At 36.7% G+C, this 21,200-nt stretch overlaps 1 protein-coding gene across 1 annotated transcript; it reads left to right on the top strand.

Moving 5' to 3' along the window:
• The first annotated feature begins 3,099 nt into the window (after positions 1-3,099).
• Positions 3,100-20,725, top strand: notum1a (notum, palmitoleoyl-protein carboxylesterase a). Its single transcript, XM_051889631.1, has 11 exons — positions 3,100-3,787; positions 8,325-8,377; positions 8,480-8,575; positions 9,090-9,150; positions 9,271-9,329; positions 10,889-10,991; positions 11,073-11,264; positions 14,385-14,482; positions 14,560-14,707; positions 14,813-14,860; positions 16,933-20,725. Exons 1-11 carry the CDS (start codon positions 3,435-3,437, stop codon positions 17,237-17,239), a joined length of 1,518 nt encoding a protein of 505 aa, XP_051745591.1. The 5' UTR covers positions 3,100-3,434; the 3' UTR covers positions 17,240-20,725.
• The last annotated feature ends 475 nt before the right edge of the window (positions 20,726-21,200 follow it).

The raw sequence follows: 21,200 nt of genomic DNA, 5'->3' as shown, positions 1-21,200 counted from the left end.
AGTGTGTCATGATGTACTCACCCTCTGTCATTCCAAACCCACCTGACTTCTTCTGGAAAACAAATTCTGAAGACTGTGTTCTCGCGCTTTTCCATGCATTTGAACTTAGTCAGTTTAGACGGCATATTGAATTTTATGCAGATAAAAACTAGGCTTAGGTTCCCACTCTTTTAAACCAATGAATTTACATGACTCTTCAAGTTGTTTGTGGTTTATTTAATAAAAATTAAGGATAAGGATTTTTACAAAAAAAAAAAAAAAAAAATTAGCTGGTAAAATATTTCAGAGCTTGGCATAACTGTACAATGTATATTCATTAGAAAAACATATGGCATTTTAAGAGTTTATTAATTTACTTTTACCTTTACAGAAGTAACAGGTTTAGTCTTCCTTATATACTGTAGCCAGATTTTCCAAGACTGTGGGAACCCTGGTTCTTTAACAGAAACAAACAGTTGTTGAAGGGGTAAAATAAAATGAGAAATTTCTTGATTTTTAGCCTTAGCTTTTCATTTTTGTTTGTGTCCAATTTTAAATCAATTTAAATCATCTTGCACCCTCTTTGAGTTGGCTGAGGCCCCCTAGAAGATTTCAAATCTTCTGATGCCCCACAAAAACATTTCTGTATGAAACAGACAGACAAGTAAACCACTATTAACTGAAGTTAAACGTTATAACTGGAGCAGTCCAGTCCGATTTGTGAATGAGTCATTCAGACCAGATCAAATGATTCCTTGAAAACACCAGACTCCTAAGAACAATTCTTTCACAATCTGACATCGATTCATGAAAACACAAATAAGAACTAGTGCAGAAGTCAAGGCTTTCAGTGAATAACAACAGATTTTAGTCTTCTGGAAACTTAATGCGTAATCTTCTAGACCATCATCTTTCATGTTGCTTTTGCATGCTTTTTGAAACTTGTAAGATTCATTTCCCATTCATACAATTTATTGTGGAAATGAGCAACCAGCAAAGTTTCAGAAATTTCACATTTTAATTTATTATTATTTTTTTTTTTTTTAATGTAAAAGGGAAAAAAGTCATTCCGGTTTGCAACCACATGCAGGGTAAAATAATTGATGACAGATTCTTTAATGTGACCTAAACCTTTAATATCTAAAGAAATATTGGTTTGCATATTTATATGATTCTATTCCATTCTATGGTCCAGAAAATATGCTAAATATAAACAGAAAAGCAAGGCCAGTTATTCAGCTGTGCTTTGTTTATAGCCTACATTTTGCATACATATAGTATTTTCATCAAACATTTTAAGCACAGAATGCTATTAAAAAAAATACACCAGCAATTAAACAGTAGCTTCCTAATTGATTTACCTGGTTCTTGTTCTGTTAATGATCATCCTTCCCTGTGAATTCAGGGTACGTTTACATGACAACGATATACTAAAATGGCTTTTCTTTGCATTTTTCGTGTGCATACAACAACATTGTCAAAACAATCCCGTTCACACGGATCCACAAAAATGACTAAAACTGCTGTATTATTCATGCCAGGCCAGTAGGTGGCGATGTCACTTTGTAAAGAAACATTACGCGCCTATAGACTGAACACATAATACACATGCGCATGACCTCACTGTTTTCACAAATTCGTGTGTTTGTAGTTTACACGGAAACGATAAAAGTATCGTTTTCAAAAACTTTGAAACCTGTTTTCAAAAGTTTGCGTTTTCAGGCCCCCCTTTTAGTGGCTGTATGAAGTCGGTACTCAAGTTCACACAGGTGTAGAAAATCACATTAACTATCAACATGATCTATTAACATTTGACCATCACATGTCCAAATACTTTGTGCCTTTTTTGAACACTGTATTGTTTTATTTTATTTTTTATTTTTTTTTGCAAAATTATCATTGATATTTTATTATCAACTTTTTTTCATTTAAGCTTACGTGTCCAAATACTTTTTTGGAGCCAACATTGGATGGACCTACCTATGGGTTTGAGTGTTTAATGGTCCCATGTATCTACGTCTGAATAGAGGATGACTGGTCTATTCTTCAAGTGTTTAGCATCTGAACAAAAGAAGACTCGCGGTAAGTGACGGAATGAATCGACGCCAATGGGCGAGTTCCCCCGTTTCCACGGCACTGCATGCATAAAAGTGAGAGCACTGGTCTGAAACAACAGGCTTGTGTAAAGTTAAGTGTCGCGTTAACACCAGCCACTTGACACCCTTTTATCTCACCGCTCAATGGCCGATTAATGGCCGAAGCAGGAATCCAGCGAACCCCATTACATTAACGCGATGTGTGAAACACTTAAATGAAGACATCACTGTAAAAGGAGAAAGAAAGGTCTTTAAAACAAGCAAAGATGGATAGATAAAGCAGCTTTGAGCTGTGGTAACGAAACGTGTGAGTTTGTTATTTGTTTGATTGACACCGTGATAAAAAAGCAAATTATACTACCATACCAGCATCAAATAATGAAACATTTAATTTACCCACATTCCTGTAAGGTGCGGGTTTCCCTTCCGACTCCAAATATACAGCAGAGGGAAAGTCTGGAAGGGGCTTCATGAGGGTGGAGGAGTGATGACTGACTCCTTTGATCTTCAGAGGCCCCGTCAACAGACTCCAGTAGATAAAAAAGTCGCGGAATCTCTTATACTGACAAAAATACCCGCACAAGTTAGACAAGTACTGAGGTTTTCGTTCGCATTATGGAAGTGAAGAAAAAAATCACGAGTAGCCTAGGCTATGTTTGTTCTCACAAGACTGCTGACACGGACCTATAAATTCGTGACAAAATAGACCTAAACATATAACAAATTATAAAATATAAATTATAAATAACCTATACAAAATTGTAACACTAATTAAGCTCATAGTCTATTGTGTGCAAGTTCCACCGCTGCTTGTTCTCACGCTATTCTCGTTGTATATTTATATATTTTTTCCAATGCACGAGAGCCGAGAGTGTCAGAAAAGTCTTATTCTCACTCTATAAATTCGCGTGGATTACGAAACAGACATTTCAATGCCAATAAAAACTGCCACATCAAGAAAAATATCGCAGATCAAAAAGACCAAACTATGGGCATTTTTTTCAATAAATGAAAAGGACAGAAATCAGTGTGACTGGATCACGCCCAGTTGCACTGCCCTCCACAGCGATTGGTTCATGGGAAAGAGAGCAGGGTTAAAACCCAGAGCGGTTAAATACACAGGTATTGAACAGAAGAGCACACCACAGTCCGTGTAGGAATTTTCATAGTGGAGGAAGCAGCATATTGAATATTTAAAAAAAAAAAAAAAAAAAAAGCCTTAAGGACTTCGAAGTTTTGCACTGAGAAAGCTCACCTGTTCAACACACTTTGGCTTTGTGTAACTGTTTGCTTTTGAATTTTGTGTAACTGCTTAAGTGCAGATTTTCAGCAACATCTCAGGATTTCGAGGAGAGCGTGATGAAGTGCAGGCGGCCGCAGAGGAGCATACGGTTGATGAGTGTCATTCATTGGGCTGTGATGCTGGGATTGATTCAGTCCGGCGCGCTCGGCGCGCGGAGATTCCGCGGAGGTCGAAACCCGCAGCCGCGGCGCGCGCTGCCCTCCGCGCATTCCCGCGACCGCGCCGAAACCACCGAGAGCTTCTCACTGGATTTCACAGCCGTGGAAGAAAACATGGACAATTTCATGACTCAGGTGAAGAACCTCGCGCAGTCTCTCTACCCGTGCTCGGCCCAGAAGCTCGACTACGACATGAAGTTACATTTCCTGGAGAATACATCAGTCACCTGTAACGACGGGACCCCAGCAGGGTAAGACAACAAGCCGGTTATAATCACAAACGTTTGGTAACCCAGCGGGCTGCCTATATAGTGCCTACTTAGACAGTATTTGGGCATCACAGGCGCGTGCGGCATCATCTAAGGCGCGTTCCGACTCGAACTTTATTGTTGTTATAGTCTGTACAGTAAAACTGAGGCCTCAATGTCTTAACCTAATTTATACATTATAGTAGAAAGATTGTATAAGTTCCTTACATCGTCCGAAGAGAAATATTATCATGAGTCTACTTGGTATGCATTTTATGGTTATCATAGCTTTTTACTCATAAAGTCTACATTAACATAATTACATCTTCACTCTTAAAAATAAAGATTCTTTATTGGCATCTGTGGTTCCAAGAAGAATCTTTAACGTCCATGGAACCTTCCATTAAAAAAAAAAAAAAAAAAAAAAAGAGTGTTCTTCACACTAAAAACTGGTTCTTTTGAAAACTGTTCACTGAAAAGTTATTTGGGGAACCAAATATCATTCTTCTATGTGGCATCGCTGCAAAAACTCTATTCCTACCTTGTTACAGTAATTTCTGTCATTGCTTCCTGATTTTAGTTGGAGTTTCAACTCCATGTGCTTAAGAAAGAGCTTTTGCTTTTGCACTACATTGGTTTTACTTAAAAGTTAATGGCAGCAAATAAAATTAATTCGTTTATTTTAATGGTTTGAGATATAAATGAATTGCAATGAGAGTGTGTTCTCCAGTACATCCATTTATCTGGAGAAAGACAGTGACCTGACAGTCTCATGTTAGGTAAATCAGGTTTTAAAGCATTAATGTTAATACTAATCCAATAATACAAATGTAAGGTGTTGTCAGAGCAAGTTGCGTATATGTCAGGATCAGGTTGAGAAGCGAGAAAATCACCTAGAATAAATGGTAATACAGTGACAGGTGGGCGGGGCTTGAGTGCAGTAAGAGGGAAATATGTGCTCAAATGTGATCCATAGGTTGAGTTTGAAGTATTTACAGTGGCAGTGCTGTACAATATCTGCATGTGAGTTGATGTGCAAATGAGGTAGACATGACAAGCACATAAAATGCCCAATTTCAGTGGCATCCCTCCAACTGGTTTTTGTGCACCTGCCACTGCTGATCATTCAGAATTAATATCTATTTTATTTGAATGTCATAATCACAGAAAAAGCTGTCTCTGTCTCTGCAAACATCAGAACAAGTCCAAAAGCACCATGAGGGGCACGTCGTCCCCAGAGTAACTGCCAATCATTGGGTTTTCAGTGATTCATTCACATTCCTCCCCCCTCAACTCCCAAGTATTGAACTGAAGAGTGTTTTGTTGTTGTTGAATGCATCCCTGCTCTGATATACCTGCTGACTGAAACTCACAAGCTAATTGGCTAAATTGCCCAATTAGGATATATATCGGAATTCTAATGAAAGCTAATGCTTGATTATTTTCATGTTTTGTGATATTTAGGGTTTAGACACTACAAAATGACTGCCATGTGCATTTTTTACAATATGAATTATTTATTAGACACCAGTCACATCATTACATGACAAACTTGAGCCTCTGCTGTTTAAATCTTAAGCACTGAAGTTAAAAATTTAGGCTCTTGTAGAATGTAAAAGTGGGGACAGATGTACAGAAGTAGAAAATGTGATCCAGCTGTGTGTAAGTACTCTTTCCTTGCGACAATATAGTGTGTAGGCTGATGTTGACAGTGCAAAATAATCTATAAGAACAACAACAGTGATATCTATACATAATCAATAGGATACATCTTGTAAATCTATTTTTCTTGTACATCTTGCGAAGAAAGCTCATACATCTTTTTGGCTCTTGCTATAGTCACTGTATAAAACTCTCACACTATTCTTGAGCATATCAAACTTAAATATGAATTATATTCATGCAAATCTGCTGCTATAAGAATCAGAAATAATTGTTACATTAAAAAACATATATTTGAACATATTTTATGCATATCACATGTATGCACATCACAGTGTTTTAGAGTTAAAGAATTTCCACAAGGAAATGGGTTTTCATATTTGCCATCTTTGGTAATTAACACTATTTAAGGTACATATAATCTCTGCATAAGATCTGAATAGTTAAATGATGACACAGAAAACTAAAGTGATGGAATATGTATATTTAGTAACAAACATGCATTAATTGATCATCTGTAGACTTCTCCCAGTTAGGAATCACATTATAAGTCCAGTTCTTTTATATTAGCTTGCTTTGCTATCATGGAATCAGCGCTGGCATAAACTCCATGTTGACGCTCTGTAATGCACTGAAGCTGCAATATTTTTTGGCATCGGCCCACGTTCTCTCTCAGATCTGCAGTTATTGCTTGTAGAGAAGTTCTCCTGTGTGTCGTGTGATAGGCTGTTACACATGGATGGATTCCACAGGTCATTCCTAGGTACTACCGAAAAGCTTTTAGGATCAGGCTTATGCTAATTTTTCAGCATTTATAAAAACCTTTACTGAATGTTCGCGTTAAGTTTATGAGAGCTATCAGACTTGCAGCCTAAGCTTTATTAGCTGTAATGTAATGAAACATAAATCGTTAGTGTGTAAGTAGTGGTGTGAGGTGGGTAATAGTGAGAAATGTACACCATATGCCAAAAATGTGGTCACCAGTGGCATCAATTGGATGCAAATTAAAGCTGTCTTTAATTATGGCAGACTGATGCCCCTCAAAGTAACAAGCTGAGCCACAACTGTAACTTTTCTCACACAAGCAAAAAGGGACTGAAGTTTGAGTTGGACTGAGGTTACACAATGGCTGAACGCCCTCTTGTGGATACGGTGAACGTTGCAGATAGCCCTGAAAAATCTCTTGGTAGATTATCATCCCTTGTAAAAAAGAAAAATGCACTTATTATTGAAATAATATACTTTAAAAGAATATACTTATGTGCAAGCTGAATGTAATGTAATGCATATTTATTGCAACTTAATGAACATTTATTATAGTTTTAAATTAACTTTGTGTAAACTTAAGAGTGCTTTTGACCCACTTAAAGGGTTAGTTCACCCAAAAATGAAAAGTCTGTCATTTATTACTCACCTTCATGTCGTTCCAAACCTTTAAGACCTTTGGTCATCTTCAGAACACAAATTAAGATATTTTTGATAAAATCCGATGGCTCAGTGAGGCCTTCATTGCCAGCAAGATCATTTTCTTTTTCAATGCCCAAAAAAGTGCTAAAACATACTTAAAACAGTTCATGTGACTACAGTGGTTCAACCTTAATATTATAAAGCGACGAGAATACTTTTTGTGCGCCAAAAAACCCCCAAAATAACGGCTTTATTCAACAATATCTGCTTCATGAAGCTTCGAAGCTTTACAAATCTTTTGTTTCGAATCAGTGGTTCGGAGCGCCAAAATCACATGAACTGTTTTAAATATGTTTTTAGTAGCTTTCTGGGTTTATGAAAGTGTTAATTGTCTTGCTGTCAATGGAGGCCTCACTGAGCCATCGGATTTTATCAAAAATATCTTAATTTGGGTTCCGAAGATGAACGAAGGTCTTACTGGTGTGGAACGACATGAGGGTGAGTAATTAATGACAGAATTTTCATTTTTGGGTGAACTAACCCTTTAAGTAGAACTTACATCTTTGTATGTCATTTCATAATTCTGTTGAAAAATGGTTAAAGTGTACTATTGAATGTACTTTCAAGCATTTATGGTAAACTAAAACACTAAAAAATACTATTATCTAATTTCTGTTGAAACTTGTATGTCATGTATTTGAACACATTTGTTGCAATTTAGTATAATTAAAATATATTAACTTTAAATGTAATATCTAATAACACACTACAGTTTAAATTAAATTCAAGTATTATACATGTGCTTTAGTATGTTAGTCAACACATCAAAATAAGTGCACTTTAAAGCATGTCAAAGGATGATTAAAACAATAATTAGTAATGTGACATTACAAAAATGTTGCTTAAAGGGATAGTTCACCCAAAAATGAAAATCCTGACATCATTTACTCACCCTCAGGTTGTTCCAAACCTGTATGAATTTCTTTGTTTCTTTGAACACAAAGGAAGATATTTTGAAGAATGTGGGAAACTGAACAGTTTTGGGGCACCATTGACTTCCATAGTTTTTTTTTTCTACTATGGAAGTCAATGGTGCCCCAAAGCAGCCTAGTTACAAACGTTCTTCAAAATATCTTCATTTGTCTTCAACAGAACAAAGACAAGTGCACATTCAATAATCAGACTTCTTTGTGACACTTTCATTGTGCATTAGAATATTGTCTTATTCAGAACTAGGTCAATAATTAGATGCTGTCCATGTAAACGTAGATGTCTTTTTTTAGGATTAGAAATCATATTTTGTTGACAGAATACATGCTGACAGTAATCTTGAGAAACTGTATAATTCAGAACTATTTTAACTGAATTGTTATTTAAATTTATATATGAATAATTGACATAAGAACAGATGGCAGTCCTTTGCATATATAGTCTGCAAGTATAGGTTTAATGGCAGTCTGCTTTATTGTAGGTACTACTTGAAGGAGTCCAAAGGAAGCAGACGGTGGTTAATATTTCTGGAGGGTAAGTGCGATGTTTTCAGTCATCAGAATTTCTTCTGTAGAATTCAGACCGTTATTTCATCACTGTTGATGTTGAACGTGTACAACATGCATCTCTGTGCAGGTGGCTGGTACTGCTTCAACAAAGAGAACTGTGACAGCAGATACGAGACCATGAGGAGGCTCATGAGCTCCTCCAAATGGCCACAAACCAAGACAGGTTAGAAATGCCAACAGTCTGTCAACAGAAGTGTGTCTGCTAGTAGCATCACTAAAAGGCTTATTCACACCAAAGACTTTTGATATACAAAGATGGTGCACTCATGATTTGGAGAAAGTGCAACGCTTAATAAGTACCGCCTTCTAAATAAAAGAGCAAATCGCCAATTGGTAACGTAATTGCATAATTCTATCAGCTGCCTTTGATTTGCATGATATGAGGGTTTAAGACAAACTTTAGTCAGATTTCATTGGTGATTTTAAATATGAAATTTAATCATAAGCTTGGTGAACAGTTTTGGAGAATTTGATGTTTCCCCATTCAAAGAGATATGAGCTGTACTTGCATGAGGTGTTTCAAAGATGGCCGCCAAGTGGAATGACTTGCCTTAAAAGGACTTTGTTCACACCCAGGCCAAGTTTTTTGACTTGCTAAACTAGATTTCAAAACAGTTATACAAAGATCATTTTCATTTGTTATTTCATAGTTCTGTATATATTTATTTTAACTCCAGGCACAGGAATACTGTCTTCACTTCCAGAGGAAAACCCACACTGGTGGAATGCCAACATGGTGTGAGTATCCCACTAGTGTAAATACTCTTTTTTTTCACTTTAGATGAAACACGGCTGTTTTCATAATAGTTACGTTGGCACAGATTTGGACCTGAAGTCTTTGTGTTTTTCACTTTTCAGGTTCATCCCATATTGCTCAAGTGATGTATGGAGTGGAGCCACACCAAAAACTGATCAAAGTAAGACTCAAATTATATCTAAAAGTTGATATATTTAGTACTATGTTAAACAGAAGGGTCCAAATGCCAGTGAAACCACATTGAAAAGATTATTTTACTTTAACCTAGAAAAAAGGAATGTTTTAGGATTTTGAAAAGTTTTAAACAGACAGTAATGTTTACGTGATTCTTCACTATTTTGGTTACTAATAAAATGTAAATGTACGACATTGACCGTGTGAACTACTTTGTATAAGAGGTCAGATTTCGCTTCCACCATTGCTTCCGTTTGACTTTAGTAAGGTTGGACACCATGTTGAATTTAACGCAGATGAAAACGAGGCTGTGAGGGAGAGACGTACAGTCTTTACAATGACACGGACAGTAATTTCAATCTAATTTCAAGTTTTTTTCCACTGAAATGTTTTTTTTTTTTTTTTTGTGAAAGACTTTTTGTCAGCTGAACAATCTGTATGTTATTATAAAACAGTATGTATTCTGTCTCTCACAGCCTCGTTTTCATTCCTGTCAAAAATTAAGTATGGCGCTACCCTTGTCTTTTGGATTCTCAATCATGCTGAATAAATCAGGTTCTGCTAGGGCAATTAATAGAATATATTCATGATAATATAACTAATGAAAAATGATGTACTAAATATCATAGGAATGCTAAATATAAGATTTTTCACTAGTGGTCCCAGACTTATGGACCCTACAGTATACATTACCGTTCAAAATAATTGAGATTTTCTTTTTTTTTTTATGTTTTTGAAAGAAGTCTCTCTTCTGCTCAACAATGCTGCATTTATTTGATCAAACATAGAGTAATATTATGAAATATTATTACAATTTAAAATAACTATTTTCTATGTGAATATATTTTAAAATTTAATCTATGCATGTGATCAAAGCTGAATTTTCAGCATCATTACATCAGTCTTCAGTGTCACATGATCCTTCAGAAATCATTCTAATATGCTGATTTACTGCTAAAGAAACATTTATTATTATTATCAGTGTTGAAAACAGCTTCATATTTTGCTGGGAACCAAGAAACCTTAATGAATAGAAAGTTCAAAAGAACAGCATGTATTTGAAATAGAAGTCTTTTGTAACATAAATGTCTTTACTGCCACGTTTGGTGAATTTAATGCATCTTTGCTGAATATTACCCTGGATTTCACAGACAATGCTTAAGCCTAGATCCAGACTAAAATGCATGTGTGAGCTGTTTTAACTGAACTTTGACTTTATCTTAAAATATGTCAGTGCCATTGTTTTGTCTCAAGATGCACAACAGTAATGATATTTTCTAAGGCACATTTGAAAGCTTCTTAAATTGAACTAAGGTCTAATCCTGGCTTAATCTAAACCCTGTCTGTGAAACCAGGCCTTAATGTTGATGACCCAAAACCTTTAAAGTGCCAATATATTACCACTTTATCCATCACTGTACTCTAGTACAGTAGGCTACTATAGTTTTCTTGTAATGGTAGTCCAACATCTACCTGATCTCTTTCATAGCTATTATAAGCTAGTTAGCACTGGCCGTTCATTAATTGGTTGTTTATTGTGTACAGATGACTATGCGTTCATGGGTTCACTGATTATAAAGGAAGTTGTGAAGGATCTGCTAACCAAGGGTCTGGACAATGCCAAGATACTGCTGTTAGCTGGAAGCAGGTGAGTCCATATTACAGACCATAGTTTCTGACTCTGATGCCTGTGACTGATGTTGACTAAATGTGTGCGTCTTGTCCACAGTGCGGGCGGCACTGGGGTTTTGCTGAATGTGGATCCAGTATCTGAGCTCTTAGAGGAGTTGGGTTACACAAACATCCAGGTCAGGGGTCTGTCTGACTCTGGCTGGTTCTTGGACAACAAACAGTACCGTTGCACTGACTGTGTGGACACCATCAATTGTGCGCCCACCGAGGTCATCAAGAGAGGAATCAAGTAAGAATATTATGTTTTTCAGACCGAATGCAATGATTGGACAACTTCTTTTTTTTTAAATATTTAAACAACTTCTGATATTGATTGTTATCAGGATGTGAAGAGAGTTTCAACCAGTATAACAAAAGTGTTTATGAAAAGCATTGCCTACCCTACCTTTAACATAGACAAATTTGATCTTGCTATTGCTTATGCTTAAGGTTTATGGACTTAAACAAACCTCTGACCTTAAGGACAGTTACATTGTAGAGTTTGTACTATCAGAGAACATTGATTTTAATGGAGATGGTGTATTGCAAGTGACTAAAAGTTGATGAAATCCATTGAGCAATGAGAATTTCAGAGAGGTGGGTCATGTTGTTCTCACAGAAATACGATTTGCTGTATTTCCACTTAATTTTTAAAGAGGACTCGACTCGTTCCACACCTTCAAAACAGATTTTGCACATTTCATGTCTTTGTGCCACTATTCCATAGTTTAAAAAAGTATGCTAAGTATACTTGCAGCCAGACTAATTCTCAGTATACTTCAAGTCTAATAATGATAAGTTAACTTGACGTGTGCTATTTTGGAACAGCTACTTTTGTACTAAGTATATTTTAGTTGTAAGTAAATTGTAGTAAAGCATAATTTTAAGTGTATTTAGTGTACTTTTATCTGCTAAATTGGAAAAACTTTATGTATACTTAAGTATATGCCTGTGTAGGGACTAATTACATGTGTAATGTTTTGGTGGAGGTGGAATGAAGGCATACAGCAGAAGGAGTCAGAATCCAAATGCAGTTGTTATAATCCAAGGTCTTAGTCAATACCAGACAGAGGCTCAAGCACATATAATCGGTCCGTACATACATACACTCCATGAAGAAACACCAGAACTGCTCGAAATGCCAACAGAAACTGTCAACCAAAACAAACAAGACTACCTAAACAACACAGGGCAAAAGGCATTTAAATATACAAGTAATAAATAAGAAAATATATAATAATGATCAGGGGATATTGGGAAATGAAGTCCAGGAATAACAGAGTCTATGGAAACAATGAGGAACAAGGCTGCCATCTGCTGGTACTTAAGGGTACCGCAGCTGACATATGTCAACATGCTTGATAAGTGATATTAAAGTGTACTTTATTTGTGTTATAAGTACATTACAGATTTATTGTGAATGTCTTCAAAACACGCAAGCAATATACCATGAATATATTATTTCTGACGTATAGTATATTTTCAGTAATAACTTTGACTTATTTAAAATACAAAAAATTGCACACTTTGTAATCAAAAACAATATACTTAGTTATAATATAGCTATACTTTGTACATTATACTTTAAACATTACAAAATCTTGCACAATACAGTATTTTAAATGTACTACCATTTAACTACATTTTAATTAATTGCTTGGGGGACTTTTCTCCAATGTTAAAAGGCCATTAAAATAAACAAAATGTAACAACATCACTAATGAAGAGACATATTTCCTTAAGTCCAGCAGTTCGTATTTAAACCTCACATGGTTTCAGCAAAACAAGATAACAAGATAACTTACCATATTTGTCATTAAAAGAACACTGGATAAATAAATAAATAAATAAAAATATAATACTGGACCAACACCAATACTGTTGTACAAATTACACATTATATTCAACTGCTCATTATTACACTTGCATCGCTTCCACATCAGAGGCAGTTGTCTGCAGAAACTCGTGAAGAACAGCATCTGTTAACAGAATATACACAGCAAAATCCCCAGAGTTAAATCAACTCTGCTCAGAGTACATATGGTCCCTCTCTATATAGTGTTAAAGTTACACTGAAGCAGAGTTAAAGTTAATGAGATAATTAAGTAATTAAGTGATGTTCGAGCATTAGTGATGAACACCTTCTGTTAACAAGCAGAATCACTGAAGAGAAACACAAGAACTACAACTGACTTCCAGCCATAGCCTAAGATGAACTCAACTGAGGACAAAAGACATTAAATCTCTCAAGATCTGATTAAACAACTCCACAAACAGCATATTATCTCATTAACTTTAACTCTGCATCAGTGTTATTTTAACTCTATGCAGAGAGGGACCAAATGTTCTCTGAGCAGAGTTGATTTAACTCTGGGGATTTTGCTGTGTACAAGAGATAAGGTCAGATGGCACCTAGTCTCACGTAGCCAGAGCTTCAGACTGACGGCAGAAGGTCTGGACTCTATTGCAGCTTTCATTGGCCAAGGACCGCCCAAGAAGACGTTTGACTGACATGTAATGCAACCAATCACAGTTCATTTTGTTCCGTGTCAGGTTTAGGGGCGTCAAAATGACGTCTGAGGTTGAGACTAGATGGCACCATACAATTTGTCTTCAGTTTACAGAATGGATAGAATAATTTAATGATCAGATACGGGAAATAACCGGTAGGCTACAATCCACACTTACCTCCAAATAGCAGGACATTTTCTCTGGTACTTTTCGCATAGGCTATTTTATTCTGAGGCTGTTATAGTCGCCATCAAGCTCAGGCTGCAATGTCACTTGTATTCCCAGGAATGAGTGATGCACTTTCTGTTTTCAGTGTTTTATTAAATAGGTAATATATGGTGGCATTGTGACCACCTTACTTTAAATATCTAAAAATGAAATTTTTTTTTTTTTGTATGCTTCTTGTGAGAGGTGACCTAACTAAAGTCCTGTTCACACCAACAAAAATGTTTGGCATGAAAATTCTGTCTGATTTTCGGACTGTGGGCTGAATAAAAGTGCTTAAGGAAAAGCAGAAATACAACAGCACAATTTCTGACACTCACTTTTCAGGACGAAGAAAGTCAAACAGTATTTATGTTTTCAAACAGGCATTCCTATTTTTTTAGTCGCTATGCTGTTTGTCAAACAACACATAATACAAGAGTAAAAAGACAAAAAAAAATTGCATTGATGGCATGCAAATGTTTGTATCAATCTAAACGACAAATTAACAGCTGTTTATTCAAATTAAAATGTTCATCGAACCGAATATTCAATGGCGTAGAGTCTTTCAAATGCAAATAGCATTCCATGTTTACCTTTTTCCTCATGTGAATTTCACAGTGAATTAGGAATGTCATGAACTTCTTGTCGACAGATACTGGGGCGGCGTTGTACCTGAACGATGCCGACAGGCTTATGAAGGAAAAGAATGGAACTGCTTCTTTGGATATAAAGTTTATCCTACCATTAAACGTGAGTACAGGCACATAGTTCTTTACAGACACTATTGAATTTGGTTTTTAACCCAGTGTGATGTTTCTTTATCACAGGCCCTGTGTTTGTAGTGCAGTGGCTGTTTGATGAAGCCCAGCTAACGGTGGACAACATTCATCTGACGGGTCAGCCGGTTCAGGAGGGCCAGTGGCGTTATATTCAGAACCTGGGGACGGAACTGAGAAACACTCTGAAGGATGTCCCGTAAGTATGACCAACCCTTCGGAGACTCATTGTGAAGACAGCATGAATACTCTTTTGAAGTGAATACTTTTTTGCTGTTTCTGATGATCTGCTTTTCACCTCCAGTGCCATGTTTGCTCCAGCCTGCCTTTCGCATGAATTTATAACAAGAAAGTAAGTGAACTCTTTGATTTTGTGCATTTCTACTTGTAGATCAGGAGTAGATTTGTACCACTTTTCAAGTTATTTAAATAACGTTATAAATAAAGTGCAGTTAATAAACTTTACTTGCAATTTATTTGCAACTCAACTTATTTCCGTGATTTAAAAAGGACCTAGTGTGTAATGTTGCTGTTTGAGCATGAAAAAGCTCTGTAAAGTTCCAAAGCACAAAGTCCCTCCAGTGGGAGTTCTTCTCTATTCACTGCACACTGTTTCTGAATTCCTTGAAACGCCTCTATTGTAGTCTTGAGTTTTCTTCCGGAAATAATTCCCACCCAAGGCATACGCAAAATAAAGGGGCGAGGCCTGGTTGAGTTTCATATGTAGTGTGTTGTCAACATCATGTCCAAGAGATGCTGTTTTTTCCACTCTGAATCTAACCCCCTTTTTTCAGCCTTCCTAAGGTGGACAAACTTAGGAAACAGTGGTAAAAAAAATAATTTTTAACACTATTCCTCAGCAGTACAACCACAACCTTATGTTGTGTTCTAACCGTTTCTCTAACAACACTTTCTGAACCATGTAGTTCAATGCAGGTCAGGTTATAAATGACACAGTTATAACCTCACATCTAAAATGTAAGAGAGCTTTAAGATAAAGAATTATCACTGGAAAACGTCCTGCACAAGTCGCGCTTCTGAAGGTGGTTCAGGTCGGTCAGCTTCTTCTTCTTGACTGTCATTATTGGACTATGGCTTAAACTGATACGGCAAAACTGATGCCATAGTCAGCGTAGTTACAGTAGTGTTTACAACATGATTATGGTAGGGAGCGTAACATTTCCGACACACGCTCTAAGTGGTAGACCAATCACAAAAGACTGGGACTGGCTGACCAATCAGAGCAGAGTGGGCTTTTCGGAAGGCAGGTTTCATAGAAACTGAAACTAAAACAGACTGTTCAGAGTTTATTGAACTTTAAATGATGTAAACATATACTAGTAAACCCACTAAAGAAAATTTTTAACCTGTAAATGAGCATAATAGGGGCCCTTTAAAGGGGACCTATAATGCCCCTTTTAAAAGGTGTAATATAAGTCTCTGGTGTCCCCAGAATGTGTCTGTGAAGTTTCAGCTCAAAATACCCAACAGATCATTTATTATAGTTTGTCAAATTTGCCCCTATTTTAGGTGTGAGCAAAAACACAGCTGTTTTTGTGTGTGTCCCTTTAAATGCAAATGAGCTGATGCTCCCGGCCCCCTTTCCAGAAGAGGGCAGAGCTTTAACAGCTCACACTTCGTTTACTCAACAACAACAAAGCTGGAGAATCTCACGCAGCCAAAATGACAATTGTCAGTAACGGTGTTCAGCCTTACATTGTTCAAACCGGAGTCTGATGGAGAGACTCAGGAAGAAGCTACAACTTTTAGAATAAAACTGGACATTTCTGAATGGTTAGTGGATAAATTTATGTAGCTGCTGTGGAGTTGATTCAACTCATCGACTAGCATGTGCCGTCATGTTAATCTTTTGTGCAAATCCAGCGTTGAATTGACCCTCGTTTGTGAAGCAGTCCGGTGTAAAATGACAGTATGGCAACAACACTCTACTACAACAACTCTTCCTCTTCTCTAAAGCAGCCTAACGTGGCCTCGCCCCCTTTGTTGCGTGTTCTCGTGGGCAGGGTTTATGTAAATTTCAGGGTTAGTGATGTCACTAACCTGGGAAGAAGCTTGTTGTAGTCCCTACCAGCCATTTGTTGTAGTCCTTAAACAGAGAATTATCTAAAAGAAAATATCTCCCTTTGCATTGAACTTTGAGCATTGTAACTTTGCAGATGTTGTTTATGCTCAAACAGCAACATTACACACTAACTAAAGTTAAAAAAGTGAAATCATAATCAACCACCCCTTTAATATGTTTTTTTTTTTTTTTTAAAAAACAGGATATTGTAGGTAAATAGTAGGGTGGGAGTTTATTGAATCATATACAGTATGAAGTGTTATTTTTCCCATGATGGTTATGCACTAGTGAGATGAACAGGACACTCATTGAGTAGCTCTGCCCTTTTGTGTCTGTTGTAGTTACTGGACTGACGTTCAAGTCAAGGGCACGTCTTTACCCAGAGCGCTCCACTGCTGGGATCGCAGTCTACAGGAAAACAGCAGAAATAATAAATCCCCTCCCAAAGGCTGTCCCGTGCACTTGATTGACAGCTGTCCATGGCCTCACTGCAACCCGACGTGCCCAACAATCCGAGATCAGTCGACGGGACAGGAGATGAACGTTATCCAGTTCCTCATGCATATGGGCTTTGACGTACAGAAGATGGCCCACCAGCAGGGCATGGACCCAAGTAAGCTACTGGGCATGCTCAGCAGTGGCAGCTAAATGCAGTGGAAGGACTCACTCCCAGTTGGGGCTGCGCTTCCCGTCAGTCTGTTTTGATACCTCCAACCCCTTCACCCACCTCAGCTTTGACCTCATGCTGAGCCCTGCCTTTAGTCGGGGCTCTGTGCCAACTCTCTACGGGCTTCCATCTCCAGATCCCCTCATTAATGATCAATTTAAGAGTCCAAATGGCATCATTTTGCTCCAGCGTATATTACCCATGCAGATTATTCTCACTGAGCAGCTTGGAGATGGTGGAGATGCCCAAAACAGAGATTTGGAACGGAGCCCTTATCAGATCCACCTCAGTTAAACCATGGGCTGCTGACTGTTCAAACGTTCCCAACACAACACCGTACCGGTGAAAGTACTGATGAACCATGTAACCGGGAAAAGGTACACCTGCATCTCTGCTCTTAATTTATCTTTTGGTTATAAAAGTATCACGAATGTAATCCAGTTTTACGGATCTTCAGCATTGTTGTTTGCTTTGTGGTTTTTATCTTATTTTCTTTTGTTACCAATATATTTAGCCACAGTTTATTAGAGTTTTATATGTCCATTCAGAGAAAGAAAATACAGAGAGTACGGATATTGTCGATTATAGAGTTTATAATCTGTAACACAGATTATAGAGTTTATGAAGTACATGTAAAATATATATTGGATCTACTCAAGACTATAAAGAATCGTATAAACAGGAACTTTGGAACAGACAGACACACACGTGTGTGGAAAGCACTGGATCACCTACTCTAAACCCAACATCATTCTTGGGGTATTTTATGTTATTTTCTGATATGTCTCGATAATAATAATAATATTTAAAGGAATAGTCAGTCTCATAATAATAATTCTGTTATCTTTAACTAACTACAATGCCAATCCATCCAAAAATGGATCATTTTATTTTCCTTAGTAGAACACAGCTAGAGAATTTTAAAAGAATGTTCAAACTTCTGTTCTCTATATTATCAAGTGTATGGTCATTTATACTGCCAAAAGCCAAAAAGGATATAACAACACAGTAAAAGTAGCATCATAGTAGTCATACACTATATTCTAAGTCTTCTGAATCCAGTTAAGGCCCAACCATGACATCAAGAGCGATAACTATGCTGATAACTATATGCAACAGTCAATGGTCGGGTTCCAGAAGTGAAAACTCCATTCAGTTTCTCCATAGGGAAATGGATTTTTAACAATAGCTTATAAACCTTTAAAGGGGCCATTCACATATCGCGTCTAAAAACGTGTGGAAAGCGTGGCCGCGCCACTTTCTCCTTTTTTCCAAAGCGCTTGTGCTCCCATTACATCTGTCGTTGCTATGCAACCATGAACTGCGCTCTCCACGAGGAGTAGGAAGTTTCAGCAAAACATAAATTGATTTTTAGCCCTTGCATTAGGTTTACTGCTAGATATATTTATGGAGATGAGATATAAAAACCACCCTGTACAGCTATGATCAGCTGTTCGGCTAAACTTTCGATGTTTTGTTACGGAAAGGCTGAAGCTGATCGGTTGGTTCTTGTCACATGACCTGTGGTGCGCTTGCGGCATTCTGAAAAGTTGAGAATTTTTCATCTCGAGCACGAGATGAAAAATTATGAGCGCGGCTGTCACGCACCTACATTTGAAATAACGAATTTGAGCATGCAAAAGACGCAATATGTGAATGGCCCCAAAGACAGCCCTACTATGAGCTGCGAGGTTGTTAATCGATGGTATTTGTTTGTTTGTGTTTTGTTTTTTGCTTCTTTTTTTTTGTAGAAGCCGTTCGACCACATTATTTCAATTTAGTTTTAAAATAATCGTGTTTAACATTAGAATTTGTGGTGAAAAACTACATTACCCATGATGCTGTGTAGAAAATTTCACCAATCAAAGAGTCGAAATAAGCAAAATGCGCCAAAAGATCTTGTTAGCTCCACCCACTCCCATGAAGCACTGCGAATAACGTAATCGAGTCGGTCTCTGTACACTCTCAAAATACTTAAATGTTTGTAAATATATGCATATTTTGCAATAAAATACACACATATAATCAACATTTTTAAATTAATGTTTTATATTTCTCCATTGTTTAAGTTTTAATTAGTTCGCATTGCTTCATGGGATTGTAGTTCTTTCCCTCACTAAAGCAGTTTAGTACAGTCTTTGTCATTTTGTCTGATTTTCAAACACTTTTTTTTTTTTGCTTTAAATCAAAGTTTGTAATGTGTTGATTCACCTCATAACTGGTTGGCTTGGTTCATGGCTTATAACAGTTAAACAAAGACTTTTTTGAAACGCCTATGGAAAAAATGACTGGAAAACATCCTTCCGGAACTAGCAAAACTATGTCTTTATCATTATAGTTAGTCCTTGATGAGAATAGGCATTTATTCCCCTTTTGCCATAGCTATCAAATCTAATTTGTGGTCAAGATGACACTGCAAACATTGGCTTTTGACATGAGTGACGTCAAACCTTTTAGCTAAACACAAGTGCGAATCACATGACAATGTTGAGCATGGTATGGACAACAGGGAACTACTTTAAATTGCCTTTTTGGAGACTTTTGTGGCAGTGTAAATACACTTGTGTTTGTATGTAAAACAGAAGGTTGGACATTGAAAACTGTTCATGAGGGTGAGTAAATGATGTCAGAATTTTTTAATTTTGGGTGAACTATTCCTCTATGGTACAAAATACATACATCCTCACAAATACTGGATGAAATGCAAATTCCCGCAAACAGATCCTCCTTTTTCATAGTCACATTTCAGGCACGTAATGTCCTGAATGTGACCCTGCTACTCAGGTCGGTTCTCTATACCTTTTTGATGTACCTTCAGTTTAACTCGTTCACATTGTATTAAAAGGGGGATTTCACTCATTTCACTCATTTTTTTCAGCTGTGTAGAAACTCTTGGGACATCTTTTTCTTAGTATCTTAATAATAAATAAGCAAAATGACACTGTTTGAGTGCAATTCCCCTTTAAAGCCACCATTGTACTGACATGACAGTAAGATGATGGTTGATCACACTTTTATCAATGCAAATTCTCACTCAATTGGGAGAGGCTATTGTGCTCTGTATCTATGTATAGGTTTTATTAACAGCTGACTCCTTTGAGAGTACTTTTGTCAAATGAAGACATTCTAGACTGTTAAAATATTTAATAGAAAATTACTTTTTAATATAATTTTTTATGTAGCGGTCTTATGAAAAAATAAAAAAATAAATCAACCAAAAGAAAAGAAAACAACAGAGATGTGAAGGTATTACTAATTGCTATTTTGTTCTGTAACATATTTTTTAACAGAAAACTCAAATCTACATTGCTAAGCTGCATATTTATTTTGTTATGTAAATCATATTTATAATGCTATTTTCACAGAGAAGTGATTCTTTGTAAATTGTAAATAATTCTGTTTTTTGTTTTTTTTCTTGTGTTGAATGCATGTATGTGTCCCTGAGAGAAAACATTACAGTTATTCCAAAGAAACATTTAATATTGCCTTTTCATTTTTAACATATTTAACTCCTCAGTGTCCACCTCATGGTGTTACTGAATTATGAACCTATTTTACTTCCATAATCTTTCAATATATCATCATAATTGACCCTTCGCCGGGAGTTTGATTGACAAGCGATCTAGCCAATCATAACGCAGAATCCGCCATTTCGTCTGACAAAGCAGTCAGGAGTTAGAAGATTAACCTCGGTGGACTTGAACTTGAAAAATGGTGTGTACTGACGTCTTTCCGTGTTTAAACAACACTCCTTCTCATGTTCATTCATGTTTATTTGATGCTATAAATTAACTAGAAGGAAGAGATGATCGGTTCACGAGCCACTTGAGCTGAGGCGCTACAGCAATCTGTCACGACACATTAAAGAGCCACAAAATGGTTATCGTTCGAATTTCTTAAAAAAAAAACACACACAATTTGAAAGTTGGGACTTTGTTTAAT

Source organism: Ctenopharyngodon idella, chromosome 3, assembly GCF_019924925.1.
Source record: "Ctenopharyngodon idella isolate HZGC_01 chromosome 3, HZGC01, whole genome shotgun sequence".
NCBI classification, from domain to species: Eukaryota; Metazoa; Chordata; class Actinopteri; order Cypriniformes; family Xenocyprididae; genus Ctenopharyngodon; species Ctenopharyngodon idella.
Note: the sequence above shows the minus strand (reverse complement) of the source record. Positions and strands in the feature narration are given on the sequence as shown.